The sequence below is a fragment of the Olea europaea genome, chromosome 5, assembly GCF_002742605.1.
Source record: "Olea europaea var. sylvestris chromosome 5, O_europaea_v1, whole genome shotgun sequence".
In the NCBI taxonomy this organism is placed as follows: domain Eukaryota; kingdom Viridiplantae; phylum Streptophyta; class Magnoliopsida; order Lamiales; family Oleaceae; genus Olea; species Olea europaea.
This window is the reverse complement of record NC_036241.1, coordinates 12,862,859-12,880,103: the sequence shown is the minus strand read 5'-3', so window position 1 is coordinate 12,880,103 and position 17,245 is coordinate 12,862,859. Positions and strand designations below refer to the sequence as shown.

The window sequence follows — 17,245 nt, the reverse complement described above, 5'->3', positions numbered from 1 at the left end:
GATCGTGCAAATTTAGGTGAGTATTGTGGAGAAAAAGAGTAACAAGTATTATCTCATGATTAAGCCTAGCAGCAATTTAAATCAAAAATTTCAAAAATGAATACAGTTACCAATAACATTTTCTCTATAAAGGGTTATATTATAATTTGTCATCTTTTTTCATAGAAATTGCCTCTCCATGCCTTCATGAAATTGCAGGGTGTTGAATTTAGGGAAATAACATTCTACTCTTATTATTCATAGACGTGTTTACATATATACAAGGAGAGAGTGTTCCATATAAGGAAATAATCTAAAATTATACACCTACCATATATGCACGTATTATATAAATATAAGCCTAAACTAATGCATAATTCCATAACACTCCCCCTTAAGCTGGAGTATAGATATCAATCATGCCCAACTTGTTACAAATACATTTTACTCGATTTCCAGCTAGGGCCTTAGTGAACATATCGGCTAATTGATCCCCTGTCTTAACATGCTTAGTCGAAATCAATCCTTGTTGTAGCGTTTCACGAATAAAATGACAGTCTGCCTCTATATGTTTTGTTCTCTCATGAATACGGGATTCGTGGCAATATGAATAGCTGCTTGATTATCACACCACAAGTTCATAGAGTGAGACATATCAATACCAATTTCTCCAATTAAGTGACGTAGCCACATAAGTTCACAAGTCACCTGCGCCATAGCCCGATATTCAGATTCTGCACTTGATCGAGATACAACACTCTGTTTCTTACTTTTCCAAGAAACTAGATTACCTCCAACGAAAACACAATATCCTGTAGTAGATCGCCTATCCACAGGAGAACCTGCCCAGTCAACATCTGAAAAACCCTCAACCCTACAATGACCATGGTCTCTATAAAGAATTCCACATCCTGGAGCTCCTTTAAGATATCTTAATATATGAGTTACAGCATCCCAATGTGAAGTTCTAGGTGATGACATAAACTGACTAACAACACTTACAGAAAATGCAATATCCGGCCGAGTAATTGTGAGATAGTTCAACTTTCCCACTACCCTCCTATACTTGTCTGCATCAACAAACACATCTCCATCTTCTGCTCCAAGTTTCACATTTGGTATCATAGGGGTATCACCAGGTTTTGCTTCAGCTAAACCTGTCTCATCCAGCAAGTCTAGAACATATTTCCTTTGAGATAAAAAGATCCCTTTACCACTTCGAGAGATTTCTATCCCTAAGAAATATTTCAAAGGACCTAGTTCCTTTGTCTGAAACTTTGTGCCTAGGAAAGCCTTCAACGTACTTATGTCACTGCTATCACTACCAGTAATCATTATGTCATCAACATATACCACTAACAAGATACATCCAACTGTAGACTGTTTAAAGAATACTGAGTGATCATATGCACTTCTTTTCAAGCCAAATTCAGTCACAACCTCACTAAATCTCCCAAACCAGGCACGAGGTGATTGTTTCAGATCATATAATGACTTTTGTAATTTGCATACCCTCCCTAACTCCCCCTGAGCAACAATCCCTGGTGGTTGCTCCATGTAAACTTCTTCATGCAAATCACCATGGAGAAAAGCATTTTTGACATCCAACTGATGAAGCGGCCAATGATAGGTAGCCATAAAAGAAATGAACAACCGAATAGAAGCTAGTTTAGCAACAGGAGAGAAAGTCTCGAAGTCATTCACACCATAAGTTTGAGCATACCCCTTAGCAACCTAACGAGCCTTCAATCGAGCAACGGATCCATCGGGATTCATCTTGACTGTAAACACCCATTTACACCCGATTGCCTGTTTATTGAGGGGTAAAGGAACTAATTCCCATGTGTGATTATGTTCCAACACAGAGGAGGGCATACAGTTGATTAAGTAACACGCAATAGAGACTGCATCTGTCCAAAATTCTTTGGAAACTTTCATGTGAAAAAGGAGAGCTCGTGCAACTTCCAATAAATGATGATTTTTTCTTTCTGCCACTCCATTTTGCTGTGGAGTAACAACACAAGAAAATTGATGAAGAACACCATTTTGTGAAAGAAATGAAGTAAAGGAGGATGAGAAATATTCCTTGGCATTATCACTTCTTAAAATATGTATAGATTTGTTAAATTGAGTTTTGATTTCAGCATAAAATGTACAAAAAATTGAAAATAGTTCGGAACGATTTTTCATAAGATATAACCAAGTAACACGAGAATGATCATCCACGAAAGTAACAAAATAGCGAAATCAGACTTAGATAAAATAGGACAAGGACCCCAAATATCTGAATGTATTAGATCAAAAGGGGACGCAGCCCGTTTATTTATTCTCGGAGAGTATGACACTCTATGATATTTTGCTAATTGACACGATTCACAATTTAATTGAGACTTTTGACTAAGACTAGGGCATAACTGCTTCAGAACAGGGAGAGAAGGATGACCGAAGCGACAATGGAGCTGCATAAGAGAAGAAGTTCTCGTGCATGCAATCGACCCTAGCACCTGTGTGGGAGAAGAATCTAGCACATATAAGTCATTGAGCTCACGCCCTCTACCAATAATCTGCTTCGTCCCAAGATCCTGGAAAACGCAATGATCAGGAAAGAAAAGAACACTACAATTAAGAGATTTAGTAATTTGACTCATAGATAAAAGATTGAAAGGAAACTGATGTAAACATAAAACAGTTGACAATGGTAGAGAGTTTGTTGGATGTGCAATCCCACATCCAACAATAGGAGTTGTAGAGCCATTAGCTAAAGTAACACACGGTAAATTAGAAGAGTATTGAAGTGATGAGAGTATACCTGCATTCCCAGTCATGTGATCTGTGGCACCGGAATCAATGACCCAATTACGGGATGAGGTAGAAAGACACGCTATAGAATTACCTGTGTTGGCTAAAGTGGAGGAAGTGGAATGTGTACGAGGCAGTTGAGAGGTGTAAAATTGTGTAAGGCGAGCATATTCGTCTGCTGGGATTGTAATTTGATGCTGAGCAGAAGATTTAGATAGAAGACCATCCTGAGTGGCAACATTTGCAAACTTTCGCATGGAAGATTGACCCGTGTACCTTGCTGGTTTACCATTCAATTTCTAACAGTTCTTCCTAACATGCCCATGCTCTCCACAATAATAACAACCACGAGAACCACCGCTAGAAATTTTATCTCAACTAACTCCTCCTTTCCCTTTCTTATTGTAACTGTTATTTGATTTTGGATTTGTGCCAACTAGAGCTACCGTCTCATTTGATACTGTACTCTGCTCCTTTCCATCATCCTTGCATACCCGAAGGAGATGAACATATATATCACTCAACGAAGGTAGTGCCTCACTGGTAAGTAACTGAGTACGAGCCAACTCATATTCAGAACCTAATCCTGCGAGAAAACACTAGACCACAATCTGCTCTTCTTGTTCTTGCATCTTCTTCACATCATTAGTAATAGGAAACATGGCCCACTTTTCTTTGAATGCCTGTTTTACCTCGGTATAATATTGAAACAGATTTCGACCCTTCTACTCAACCCGATAAATCTTCAACATCAATTCATGAACATGCGATACATCATGTTTACTAGCATACATAAACTCTAGATAGTCCCACAGTTCTTTCACAGTGTCACAATGATTAATAACGTCATCAACTGTCGGGTGAAGGGTATTTTGAATTTGATTAAGGAGTTTATCACCCTCCATCAACCATTTTTTCCGAATCCCTGGATTAGTATTAGAATGTGGAGGTGGGTCATCAGTCAAATGGTCGCCCAAATCTAAACTTGACACATATCTACGGACAATTCTCTTCCATTGAGCATAATTTCTACTTCCCGTCAACTTTCTTTCCGTGATTTTTGCAGATGGGGTTACTGTGATTTCATTCACCATTTTTCTATCACCTTCCGCCATTAATTATCAGAGAACCAAAAAGGAACACAAAATAAACTCCAAACCAACTTAATAATTATATCAATCCAACAAAAGAATGCAGCCCAAACGAAACAATATATATCAAGTCAACCAAATTAAATGAGACCGACCCGCCTCAACCCAAACAAATAGCCCAAACCTGGCTAAGATAGTGACGTAATAAATGCAACAAAAAGAGGATCGAAACAGGGGCTAAAATCGCACACAACAAAGGCAAGAGACAGAGGCAAGAAAATCACAAAGAGAAATAGCCGACGCCGACGAAGCCAGAAGAAAACCTGTTTGTAGCCCACACCGTTGGAAAACCCACAGTCCACGGGAGACCCAAACCCACCAAAGCAGAACTATGTCGACTAGCTAAGAAACGCCCAAAATCAGTCGAGCCAACACACAAATGCTGAAATCCCGTCAATTGCACAGAGAGGACGCCGAAAAGATGCCGCGTCACTCACCCAAGAGACGCCAGAAAATAGACGTCGAGCCCACAAGCAGAAATTACCAACAGGGGCGCTGGAGAATGTCTCAAATCACCCAGAATCAGAATCTCGTTTTTCTTCTATAGGTATTGCTCTGATACCATGTTGAATTTGGGAGAATAACTTCTCTTCTTATTCATAGACGTGTATTACTTATATACAAAGAGAGAGAGAGTTCCATATAAGGAAATAATCTAAAATTATGCACCTACCATATATGCACGTATTATATAAATATAAGCCTAAACTAATGCATAATTCCATAACACAGGGATTGAAGTTTATACATACTTCTTCACAAAATAAAACTAACAAAGTCATTTCTGAACAAGATCTTGCTGAATTTATACCCTACTCCATAATATGCTAAGTTGTTATTTTAAGTTTCTATTGTATACTTTTGCCGCCACCTTCGGATATGCTTTAACCACTGAGACTTGGAGCTGTAATACAAGTGCTCAGTTCTCTTTCTTCATTAATAATATTATTTTTAAGTGCAATCTGGTGTTTCTCTAGTTTATTTCCTCAATCATGTTCCATTCTCACCTTCATTAAATACATGAAGTCATATACATGTTTCTCTGGTATATTAATTAGAGCGAAGAGTTTTCAACTAAAGAAATTTAATGGGAGTTAGGGGCACCCTAAAATATTAGAAAATTCAATTTGAGATTGAGGTTCACGTCTTAATTTTTACAAATCTAGTACATCGTAATGGTCCTTTCTCCTCACTAAATTTAGTTGGTCCAAAACAATTTCTGATTTCAGTAGTTCATTTCTTTTAATTTCCATTCTTGCCTCGACTAAATTCAACTGGGTGCTATACCATCCCAATCGAGGATTCTTTGCACCTCAACTGATAAACAATATTAAATTTTTTATATTTGTATAAAAAGGATGTTTATGTTTAAGCTTAAGAGAAACAGCTCTCACATATCTTCACCCTAGAATATGTGCATCAACTCGACGATGTGAATGGGTTATTACTCCTCCTTTCATACGAGTTTCAATCCCATTAACTATTGACATCTGAACTCTCTCCTTAAGCAGAATTAAGGATCTTGATCCAAGAGTTTTTCCGACTGCATAAAACCTGGTTCAAACATGGAAATTTGTGTTTGTGTGTTCATTGTGTTTGTGTGTTCATTGTGTTTGTGTGTTTCAGTACGAGCACAGACATTATATGTCTATTTGATGACATAATTTCATGAAAAATAAAAATTGGGATATTTTCCAAAACTTCATGAATGTTGATTTCATTACTCAACACACTGCCAAAACATTTAAAAATATCTTAGCCATAAAGAACTATAACAAATAAAAAGAATACATTACCAAATCAACTGTGCCTCATTTAGCCACATAATTATCAGCAATGAAACAATGCATGGTTGCAAAGCTAAAAATAAGTTTAAAATAAGGAACTTTTTTTTTTTTAAATTTCCAAAAGGATTAGATGAGTTCTATTTTTCTTAATTCTAAATACAAAAAAGTTAATAAACTTGCTTATTTCCAGTTCTACAAGTAAATATTTAAAGCTTAGACCAAACATGTTCATAATTAACCCCCCCCCCCCCCAAAAAAAAAAAAAAAACAAATTTTTCGAACGGTGTCTCGAACTCCTGCGCCAACCCGTGCAGCTCATTGTACGCCTCGTATAGACCCCATTGCCCCTCCATTTGTGACTCGCTGTTGTTTGAATTCTCATCTTTTGTCGAGTCCTTCTCCATTATCACGTACTCTGTGTGTGTTTTTGGGAGGAGCGAGAGTTCAGGGAGGGAAACTGTGTGACTGTGTTTTGGGAGCATGTACACTTAAGAACATGTTTGGCTAAGATTAATAAATAATTTATTTATAAGGAAGTTTACTTATAAGCAAACTTATTCTTTGGAGTTGGTAGGTTGTGGCGCTGAGCAAATTATTGGCACTAACAACCTAATCGATTTGATTCAACTCAACTCGGATTGAAGTTTAGCAATTAGGCGGGCAAGGTCGATTTTTGCCAACCCATTGAGAAGGCGGCTCGATGGACAAAATTGATCAATCAACTCGTGATTATTCAACCTGCAATTTATCTCTTAAAATTCCTTCTTCTTTTTTTACTTTAAAATTAAAAATTTCAGCAGGTGACAAATAAGAAAAAACAAAATTCAAAACCTAATCCCAAATCATCCAATCGTAATTTTCTAAAATAAAAATGCATGATCAAGTGAAGAACTAAAGAAGAAACCCTATTTGCCCATCCCCACTCAGCCTCCTTGCCACCATCTAGTCTCTCTCGCCACCAACCACCTCTACCCCTGTCTCACTTCACATTTCCTCACTTATATGGCTCCGTCTCAATCATTCTCACCAACTGTTGTGGTGGTGGCTGTGCTTTTGGGGTGTTTAGTGGTGCCCGTGATTTATGGCTGTTGTGGTGGACCGATGGTTGTGGTGGTGGATCGATGGTTGTTGTTTATGGCTATGATGGTGGTAGTGGTTTATTACTAGCCTTAATCATTCGAGCCAAAGAATTTTCAATTCGAGGAGATTTTATTTTTAAAAAGGCGTCAATTCAGTTTTCAAACACAACTCGCAAAACTTTGTAAAGTTGTCAGGTTGGATCCCTAATTGGCTAGGTCGATTTAATGTCCTCAAAGTCAAAATCAAAGTCAAAATTAACAATTAATTTTAATCAAATATTTCATAGGATCCACAATTTTTTAAACACACATTTTATCCACACAAAAGAGGCAATAACATTTGTCAAAACTATATCGGCAACAAAAGTTGGGTAAGCATCGAACTAACTCGAGTACTAAAAACTAAAACATTATGTACTAGCTATTGACTTCTAGCCTAATAAACATGTAATTTATGTCACTGTTTGATATAGATTAAAATTAGAATTAAGTAGATTTTGATAAAAGTTCATGAAATATGTGATTGAAAAGTTGTAGATCCTATGAAATATATGGTAAGTTGATTTTTTTATAAAAATGAATGAAATTTATGATTGAAAAGTTATAGAACCTATTAAATATGTAATGAAATTAATTATTGATTTTGACTTAAGTTAAAATCTCTTCGTGCCCACGAGTGAGATGTGCTCTAAATTCCAAAATTAATATTTGCTATACTGGTAAATAGTTTAGAGGGTGTTTGACACCCATTTTAATGGAAAAATGAATTTTAAAATAGTAGATTGATGGAGAATGTGAGAATGAAAAATAAGGAAAAGTTTTTTATTTACGTGTATTATTATTTTAACAAAAAATGTGTGGTTAAAAAGAATAGAGAGGAAAATGTATTTTGATAAAAGTGAAAATCAAATGGGGTATTAAAAGGGAAAAAAGTTAATTCATTGTACTAGTCAGATAAAAAATATTTTTGAAATGAATAATGCCTTTATTTAAAAGTTAAAAAATAAAATAAAAAATGCATACCTTAAATATGTTTAATTTATATTTTAAGTCATCGTTATCTTTTTAATGTTCGATCTCTCCAGTGCTCTAAAATTAGCACTTGTTTGATTTTGATTCTTTGAAAATTACTTCTCCTTCATAGTCATTTTTAACCACGCATCTCAAAAAAAAAAAAAAAAAATTTCATTTTCACGTTTTCTCGGATCTTTCCATTACTTTTTAACTACATATTCATAAAAATGCACATTTCAAAGTACCATTTCTCAAAGAATTAAAATCAAATAAGCGTTTAATCAAGATATTTTGTTTGGAGTTTTTAGCCGTTTTGAAATTTTGGATTTTGTGTAGTTGTGGACATCCAAAGCCACTGGATTTGGATAGAAAAGTATGATTTAATAATTTTTATTGGTCGGATTTGGATTTGGCCCAGTAAGGATAGGATCAATAATAATACTAAGAATTTTGCCATAAAATTTATCAAGGAATTAGGATAAGAAAATGGACCAATTTTGTACCACTTTCTGCTTATAATTCTGATGTTGAGCTTTGATTTATATGGATGGAAAACGTAAACAATTTTGTGGGTTGCTGATGTACTGGATAATTCAAAATATTCGAAGTCCAAAAAAAGCATAGCACAAGTTGCCATACCATAATCTATCAAGTAGTTTGATTGTTATAAAATTAGTCAAACTACGAAGTATACACAAGACGATGCTTCTATAAAATATAGATGTTGATATGGAGTATTAACAAATATATATATATATATATATTGAAAATAAATATTATTGTATTGTTTTGATTATTATCAAGATCAAAACGAAGCACTTGTCGAGCTAAATTGCGAGTATGATAAATTGTAACAAATAGAAATTACAGTCATTCCCCTCTTTCTTTAACCAAATATGTCAAAAGGGTATTATTGATAAGAAAATACATGCCACTTTCTTTTTCTTTTTCATTTTTTCTCTAAGAAAGATGAAACTACACATAACAAAATCACGAATGTTGTGTAAGCGAACTCTATGGTATTGAATGCACATTGACATCACGATGAGCACTCGGAAATTTGCTAATTAATATAGAATTCAGTGGCATATTGAGTACGCTATACAAATGGAGAGGTTTTCTAGTGGTCCAGTTCGAGCATTTCAAGTCTTGGAACTACCTTCTAAACTTCGGGTATTTTGCAAATTGAATCATTCGGTTCCATGTAATTTATGAAAACACAGCGTATTCTGTTTGGGGCTCTGTTCCAGCTAAAATATCAAAACACGTACAAGATCTCAATAAGACATCTTACATAGAGGCGCGGAGCCAGCACCTGAGGAGGGGCGCAGTCACGCGTGGTGGCTCTGCCGGAACTTGCAGAGCCGCCAGGTAAGGAAATGGAAGATTGCAGCAGTTGCAGTCTTGTAGAACGGCCTGATCAGTGCAGCGGTCGCCGATCACTGGAGAAAGGCCCCTTTTTTTTGTTTTTTTTTTTTTTGGTCTGGGCTTCAGTAAATATTAAATTTTGGGCCTATTATTATTTAGCCCAAATGAATTTATCCAACATATAATATGGTATTCAACCTGAACCCGTTACCCATTTCATTTGGCCATTTCAATCGTCAAGCAGACGAGCACTCAGGCAGCAAGCAAGAATTGTGAATTTCCCCCAAATTGCCAAACCCTTTTCCTCAACCTCACTTCTTCTTTCTCCAGATTCACACCACACGACCTAGCTCCAGACTCTAGGCGGCAGATCGAATAAACAGCAGACTCCATTAAAGCATTCGCCGCTGCCCGCTGGCTACAGTGAACGCCGAAGTGTCGACTCCTGACTGTCGAGTGTCGAACGCCCAAACCTGAATCGCCGATCGGAACAGTGAACTCCATCGGACATTCAAACTGGTGACTCCTTCTTTCCCTCTTTATTATTATTATTATTATTGGTTTTGGTGTTGTTCTATTTTGTTTGGCTATTTTGATTTTGTTCAATTTTGTTTTGGCCTTATTACTGGGCCATTGGCTACTGTCACTATGAGTTTGCCTATTTTGTTTTGATTTTGTTCTATCTTGGAGTTGTTGATGTTGATTGTTAAGCATTAAATAATTTAATATTAATTATGTTATGATTTATTCATTTGGGAATTTATGTTTGCGAATTGTGATTTATGAATTATGATAAGTAATTTACGTTTTATCGTGATGGGTTATGATTATTAATTTGGAAATTTATATTTACGAAATTGTATTTGCGAATTGTGATTTATGATTTATGATAAGTAATTTATAATTTGATGAGGAAATAGGATATTATGAATGATTATTGATTTGTGAATTTACATTTAGGATGACATTTTGGAGATTATGGAATGATTTTTTCAACCAAAACGAAAAGTCCATACCCAATTCTTCTACTTCTAGTTGTGCATCTAGTCCCGCCACTGATTCTAGTCGAGCACAAGAGTTATTGAATAACACAAAAAAGTCTCGGGCTCAATTTAATGTGGATGATCTTGTATCTGATCTAGGGATACGCCCCCCTATCGAATCATATGATCCTAATATCAGAAATGCTGTTAGGATGGCGTACTTGGAGAAGGGTCCTTGTCAACCATATGGACATGATTTTTCAAGAAAATCGATGGGGAATGATAATAGATGTTTTTGGAAAGAATGATTCTCTGAATTTCATTAGTTGGAATACAGTATAGAAAAGGATGCAGCGTATTGTTTGAATTGCTACCTGTTCAAACACGATAGAGGGGGTCAAAGGGTGGACATATATTTATTAAGACCGACTTTAGAGATTGGAAGCACAAAAAGACATTGAAAGATCATGTCGGTCTCTTTGATAGTTCTCATAATCAAGCTTTTGCAAAGTGTACCAATTTGATGAATTAAAAGCAAAGTATCTCTTACGTTGTTTCTAACGAAAATAGTAGTCAACAACAAAGTTATAGGACCAGGTTGACTGTGGTGCTAGATTGTACTAGACTCCTCTTGATGCAAGGATTGTCGTTTCGTGGTCATGATGAATCCAAAGAATCTCTTAATAAAGGAAATCTAATTAAGTTACTGAATTGGTATGCAGCTCATTGTAAGGAAATTAAAAAAGTATTATTTAGTAATGCTCTTGGAAATGACCAAATGACTTCACCAACCATCCAAAAGGATTTGGTTAATTGTTGTGCCGTAGAAACGACAAGGGCTATTATCAATGAGATTGGTGATTCTTTGTTTTCAATTTTGGTTGATAAGGCTCGTGATAATTCTGTGAAAGAACAAATGGCAGTTGTTTTAAGGTTTGTTGATAAAAGTGGGCAAGCGAATGAGTGTTTTTTGGGTATGTCCCATGTCACTGATACTTGCGCACAATCACTAAAGGATGCCATTGATGCAATGTTTTCTACACATGGGTTGAGCATATCTAACCTGAGAGGTCAAGACTATGATAGAGCAAGTAATATGTCGGGTGAGTTTAATGGGTTGAAACATTTAATTCTTAGAGAGAACCCACATGCTATGTATGTTCATTGCTTCGCTCACCAGCTTCAATTGGCAATTGTATTTGTGGCACGTAGGAATTGTATGCTTGGTGATTTTTTGGACGTACTTGCCATTATTGTGAATTAGGTTGGTGCATCATGTAAGCATGTAAATGCTTTTAGAACAAGTTATCAAGCTAATATTCTGGAGAAGCTTAATACTGGGGAACTTATTGGTGGAAGTGATCAGTTTCAAGAAATGAGTTTGGCATGCCCAGGTGATACTAGGTGGGGCTCACATCTATTGACAGTTACTTGTTTCATTAATATGTTTAATGCTATTATAGATGTTATTGAGAATATATCAGAAGATGGCGTACATTCAGATCAAAAATCTTCGGCCTTAAGACAGATGAACAATATGCAAGATTTTGAATTTGTGTTCAGTCTCCACTTTATGTTTGAAATTCTTGCAATTACAGACAACATTTCACAAGCCTTACAGAAAAAGGATCAGGATATTCAGAATGCTATGAGGTTATTGAATTTGTGTAAGTATGCATTGCAGAACTTGAGAGAGAATGGTTGTGATACTTTGTTCAGTAGGGTGATTGAGTTTTGTGTTGATAGACATATTTTAGTGCCCAATATGGAGGATATTGTAGTAGTGAAAGGTCGACCTAGGTGTGTAGCTCAACAAGTGACTTATTTTCATCGCTTTTATGTTGATTTGTATTGTCATGTGATAGACTCGATCTTGCAAGAGTTGAATGATCGATTTCCAGAAACAACTATTGAGCTCTTTACTTGCATTTCATGTTTAAGTCCAAAAGATTTATTTGCAGCTTTTGATAAGAAAAAATTGCTACGTCTTGCCAAGTTCTATCGTTTGGACTTCAATAGTGAAGAACTTTTATTACTTAGATCTCAGCTTGATAAGTTTCTTTTATTTGTGAGAATGGATGAAACTTTTTTTAATCTCAATAGTATATCCTGTGTAGCTCAAAAGTCGGTTAAAACTAGAAGTTCCTGTTATTTTCCATTGGTTTATAGGCTGCTCACCTTGGCTTTGATATTACCTGTGGCAACTGCAAGTGTTGAAAGGGTATTTTCTACTATGAATCTAATCAAGAGTGATTTGCACAATAAAATGGGAGATAACTGGTTGAATGACAATTTGGTGATTTACATGGAGAAAGCTATTTTTAAAAAACTTGAGAATGAGGCAATATTGCAACGTTTTCAAATCACGAGACCCCGTAGAATGCAGTTGTCTAAGTTTACAGTTATAGAGTAACTGAGTAAGGTTGTATCGTATATTTTTTTACTATTTTGGGTTGTATCAAAGTATATTTTCATATGTATACGATTTTGACGTTTTAGGTCATTTACATATATATTGAATAACTTTTAATATTATGTAATCAAATTTTAATAAATGATCGGACTGTTACGATCGTTGATGGTCAACGGTCAACGGTCAACGGTCAATTCGTTCTAGCTGGACTTGGATCCTAGATTCGCCACTGCTTTCATATACTTCATTCTGTCAAGAGAAGTATTACCTCTCCAGACAGAAGCTTAGTAAGCTTCAATAAGGCCGACCAGCTTGAGAGGTGCACAAATCATTCTGCCTCTAGCTTTAGCTTCAACATTATCACAACAGCACAAGAAATTAGCAAATATCCTACAAGAGTTCAGCATTTGAAAAGGTAAATCCAGTAACTCTTAACTCTTCCATTGAAACTAATAAATGTTTTACCTGTATCTTCATAGAGAAAGCATGTTCACAGACAGGTATTATCGATGTAATTTGACTAATCAGGTAGATTTTTATTTTCCTCGATGCTCAGGTAGCTTGACAAGGCAGGCTGTTTGTATAAAAACACTGACTAGAGATCATGATTTCTAGGCCAAGTGATGCATCTAATTTGAGATGTTTTCAGAGCAGATTAGCTTCTGGTACCCAATTCAGAACTGCATTTCCTTTTGCAACCTCATTAATCAAATCCATTCGATACTATTGAAGTTCCTTCGCCAGAAATAGCATTCCCAGAAGAGGAATACCGACTGAACAGTTAGCAAAGTTACCGTTGCTAGATGGAACACTACTCATGGCAACCTCTTTGGAATGGTAACAGCTAGCTAGTACGATTACCCTTCAAATTCCCAAGAAAGATCACTCGCCGATAATTTAGTTCAATCAGATAAGTACAAGTTCTTGATATCTATTTCTCATACCACACTATGATTAAGCAACCAAAGGAAAATCAAAAGAATATCAACTATTTTTGCATGCAAAACTATGATCCCCTAGTCAGAAAGAATTGATAATCATTATGTGAATTATGAAGATTACATGAATCATCATGTTACAGGTACAAATATAAACAGCAAATCAAAGGAAAATGGTTTGAATTATACTTTAACCAGGGCCTTATCTTTCAACAAAGCTTCGACTGCTCTCCATCCTGAAACCAAAGCTCCATCGAATGTGGCACTAGTTACATAATCTCCACATATGTACAATCCGGGATAGACTCTCGGGTTCTTCCTCAAATCCGTGGGCGGGCATTGGTTTGGCTGGGCAAATGCGATCCTATACAGCCTCAAATAACTCCACGAACCAACCACTGCCTCCCCAAACCACCCCGACATCTCCTTCACCACCCTCTCCACCAACTCTTCATCCGACACATCATCGTACAGCCCAATAAGTGACACTGACACCAATGCCTTGCCAGGTGGGGCATACGACTGGGCAACATTGGTCGCGAAAAACATATTATTTACAATCCCTCGACTCGAGCCATTTAAGAACAAAACAGGGTCTTTGACTGGGACCTTTTCACTATCCATCGAGAAATATAAACAAACTGTGCTCCGAACAGGCTTCTTCATCCTGCCTGGATCCCATTTCCCTGCCAAAATCTTAACAGCTTCGAATTCTTCAACTGCCAATATCAGTCCAAGTTCGCTCCTGATGACCTCCCCATTTTGCAAACTTACAGTTATACCCTCCTCCGACTCCTGATTTATCGTAACTACCCTCGAATTCAGCAGAACTGAATTAGGGTCCAGTTTACCCGCCAATTGTTCGGGAATTGCGGCAATGCCGTTCGCCGGGAGGGTGTTATCTCCGAGAGCCAGACATTTGAATATAAAATTGAAAAGACGCGACGTCGTTTCCAGTTCTCTATCAAAGAAAATCCCACCAAAAAAGGGTCGAAAAAATCGGTCCATAATCGAATCAGAGAATCCAATTTTCCTCAACAAATCAATCGTCTTCACCTCCTTGGCAGTCAAAATCTCGTCATCCGACTGTGTCAAAACCCTAATTCTAGTCAACCCAATCAATATTTTATCAACAACACTACCAATGGGGTTTGCCAAACTTTGTAAAGAATCCGAAAAATGACGTAGTGGGTCGGCTACAACGTGAAATCCACCATCGTAGTAAACCTGCGCCCCAGAGTAGAACTTCTGAAGATTCAAACTTCGGTAATCTAAAAGTTTTTGCGCTTGAGGATAAGCAGTGATGAAAATTTGAAACCCACGATCAAGAATGAAGCCGTCGACGAAATCGGTGCGTACACGGCCACCGACAGCGTCCGATGCATCGAGGAGGAGGAATGGGATCTTCTCAGCTTGAAGCCGAGTCGCAGCGGCCAAACCGGCTAGCCCAGCGCCAATGACGACGACTCCGGTTGATGGGGGAGAACTTGGGTGGTTGTTGTTGGGTGGAGGAGAGTCTAGGGAGATTTGCTGTGAGGAAGCATTTGGTGGTCTTGAACTGATACATTTTATATGGGAGGAAGAGGAGTATGAGTGGAATGAGAAAGGAAAAGAAAGTGCAGTGAGATTCATTTGGCAGAGGAAGGTACTTGTTTCTGTGTGATGCTGCTGTGATGATGGGATTCTGCACTTTGGATGGGGTTTGGTTCTTCATTATCCACATGTCATCTTCATCATCCACTCCTGAAATTGCATAGCACAACTGGGCTCCACGACACTATCGCGTCTCTCTTAAAATCGGTGTTATAAGGTTATATCCAACGTTGTATTAAATTTTGCATCAAATTTTGTATCAAACAAAAATTTTTCTCCAACTATTACATCAAAATTTATACCAAATGAACAGCATTTTATTATTTTATTCATTCTTTCGATTTTTTATAACGTATTTATTTATTTAATTATTTATAACTATATAAATTACTAAGTGTTTGTTCGGTATAGATTTTGTTAATTAATTTTTTGACCGTTAGAGATAAAGTAGGTCCTACATGTGAGAGAAAAATTTAAAAATGATGAATTACTAAATTATTCACATGTTTTATATATTATGTTAAATTGAAGAAAATAATTGATTATATTCATGATAAACAATTACGTTAAATTTATAGAAATAATTACTAAATTAAAAAATCCTTAATTATTATTGATTATGTTATTAAAAATAATAAACTTTAATAATATAATTAATATTGTAATTAATTATTATCATCATCATTATCATCATCATCATTATTATGGAATGAAAATGACACAAATACCCTTAATCATTATTTTTGAAAAATAAAAAATAAGGACAAAACGGACATTACCCCATTTGGTGTAAAAAATGGTGCAATGAACAGTGTTCCACATTCATCTTACACCATTTTTGTATTTTGCACCAAAATGGTACAATGGTTGGAGGAAGGTTTGCACCAATTCTTAGTGCAACTTGGTGTAATAGGACATCCATTGGAGATGCCCTAAAAACTTAAAAACGTTAAACTTAGATAGATGTGGAGCCTAAACTTCGAGTGAGGCTAAAAAATAATAATAATAATAATAAATAAATAAAATTATTTTAATATTATTTTAAATAAATCTAAAAATTATTTAATAATTAAAAAAGTGTAAAAAATGGCGGAAAAAAAACAACAAGGGGGGCGTTTTTAGAATACTGCCTAAAACTAACATAATTAAAATATTAAAAACTACTCATTTCAACCCAGAACGAGTTAACGACAACACTAGACTAATTCAAAATAAATAAAACATTAAATTCATCTATGCATAACATCCGCCAACCAGAACTTTAGTCCAACATTTAAAAATGCAGTAAACCAATTTCGGAGGAAGCTCTCCATTCAACCTTGGTTATTTCATTTCAGTTATTTATCTCATAGCAAAGAATGCCTTTGATCCTTACAGATCGTAGAAAAGCTAAATGCATCTCCCAGACCCAGAAATTGGCTTCATAAAATTAGCAAGTTGAACATGATAATATTATCAAAGGCTTAAATTAGCGCTACAAGATCCCTGAATCAGCTGCAGTTGCATCAAACTGAAGGGATTCAGACTCCATGAAGTATACTAGTCGGAGAGATAAAAACACACATATCTGCTTCAGTGAATAGGTAAGATCAATGTTCGCAACAATTTACCCATGACAGACATCTGGTTTATGTTAGTTATTTCTATTTTAAAGGAATAGTCAGTCAGTAGGGCAAAAGTATGCCAGTTGCCTACCCAATAGTCCTGTCTATATAGAATTTTTGTGGCCGAAAAGAAAAAGGTCCATACTCAGAATGCTTGTATACTTTTCAAACAAAGTTCACTCAAAACGCATCACAAGTTAGTTGAACGAAAAAATGATTAGTAGCAAACATACACATGTCAATTAGATCGTAAAAGTTTCATACTCTGAGAGTACTAAAAATTTTCTCACGAAAATTCAGAATCTATTTTTCACAAACTAGACACAGCATTCATTATTTTCCTAGGATACTTGATCTATAAGCTATTCAAACATTAGGAAGAGCTTTTGTAGAAAAACTTCACTTAATGTCATAAACTTGAGTAGAACTATGTATTCTTGGTGGCTCACGGAGAATTGGAAAAGGGAATGATTTCTTTTGCCAAAACACTCTAAAGTCAATATGATCTGATGCCTTGAGCTTACATTCCACATTGGT

General features: G+C 36.0%; 2 protein-coding genes across 2 annotated transcripts; one reads left to right on the top strand and one right to left on the bottom strand.

The window, feature by feature from the left end:
* The first annotated feature begins 10,938 nt into the window (after positions 1-10,938).
* Positions 10,939-13,303, top strand: LOC111394254 (zinc finger MYM-type protein 1-like). Its single transcript, XM_023020009.1, has 5 exons — positions 10,939-11,355; positions 11,425-12,501; positions 12,795-12,988; positions 13,053-13,073; positions 13,189-13,303. The coding sequence occupies exons 1-5, from the start codon at positions 10,939-10,941 to the stop codon at positions 13,301-13,303; spliced, it is 1,824 nt and encodes a 607-aa protein (XP_022875777.1).
* Positions 13,304-13,593: 290 nt separating this feature from the next.
* Positions 13,594-15,302, bottom strand: LOC111394699 (phytoene dehydrogenase, chloroplastic/chromoplastic). Its single transcript, XM_023020643.1, has one exon. It carries the CDS (start codon positions 15,141-15,143, stop codon positions 13,695-13,697), a length of 1,449 nt encoding a protein of 482 aa, XP_022876411.1. The 5' UTR covers positions 15,144-15,302; the 3' UTR covers positions 13,594-13,694.
* Between the last annotated feature and the right edge of the window lie 1,943 nt (positions 15,303-17,245).

Excerpts from the sequence above, each read along its gene's own strand:
- LOC111394254 (XM_023020009.1), top strand. The coding sequence starts at position 10,939 with ATGACTTCACCAACCATCCAAAAGGATTTGGTTAATTGTTGTGCCGTA. Across the intron at positions 12,502-12,794 it reads TTAAAAAACTTGAGAATGAG|ATTCGCCACTGCTTTCATAT; the intron begins GCAATATTGCAA and ends CTTGGATCCTAG. Across the intron at positions 12,989-13,052 it reads AGAGTTCAGCATTTGAAAAG|AGAAAGCATGTTCACAGACA; the intron begins GTAAATCCAGTA and ends GTATCTTCATAG.
- LOC111394699 (XM_023020643.1), bottom strand. The coding sequence starts at position 15,143 with ATGAATCTCACTGCACTTTCTTTTCCTTTCTCATTCCACTCATACTCC.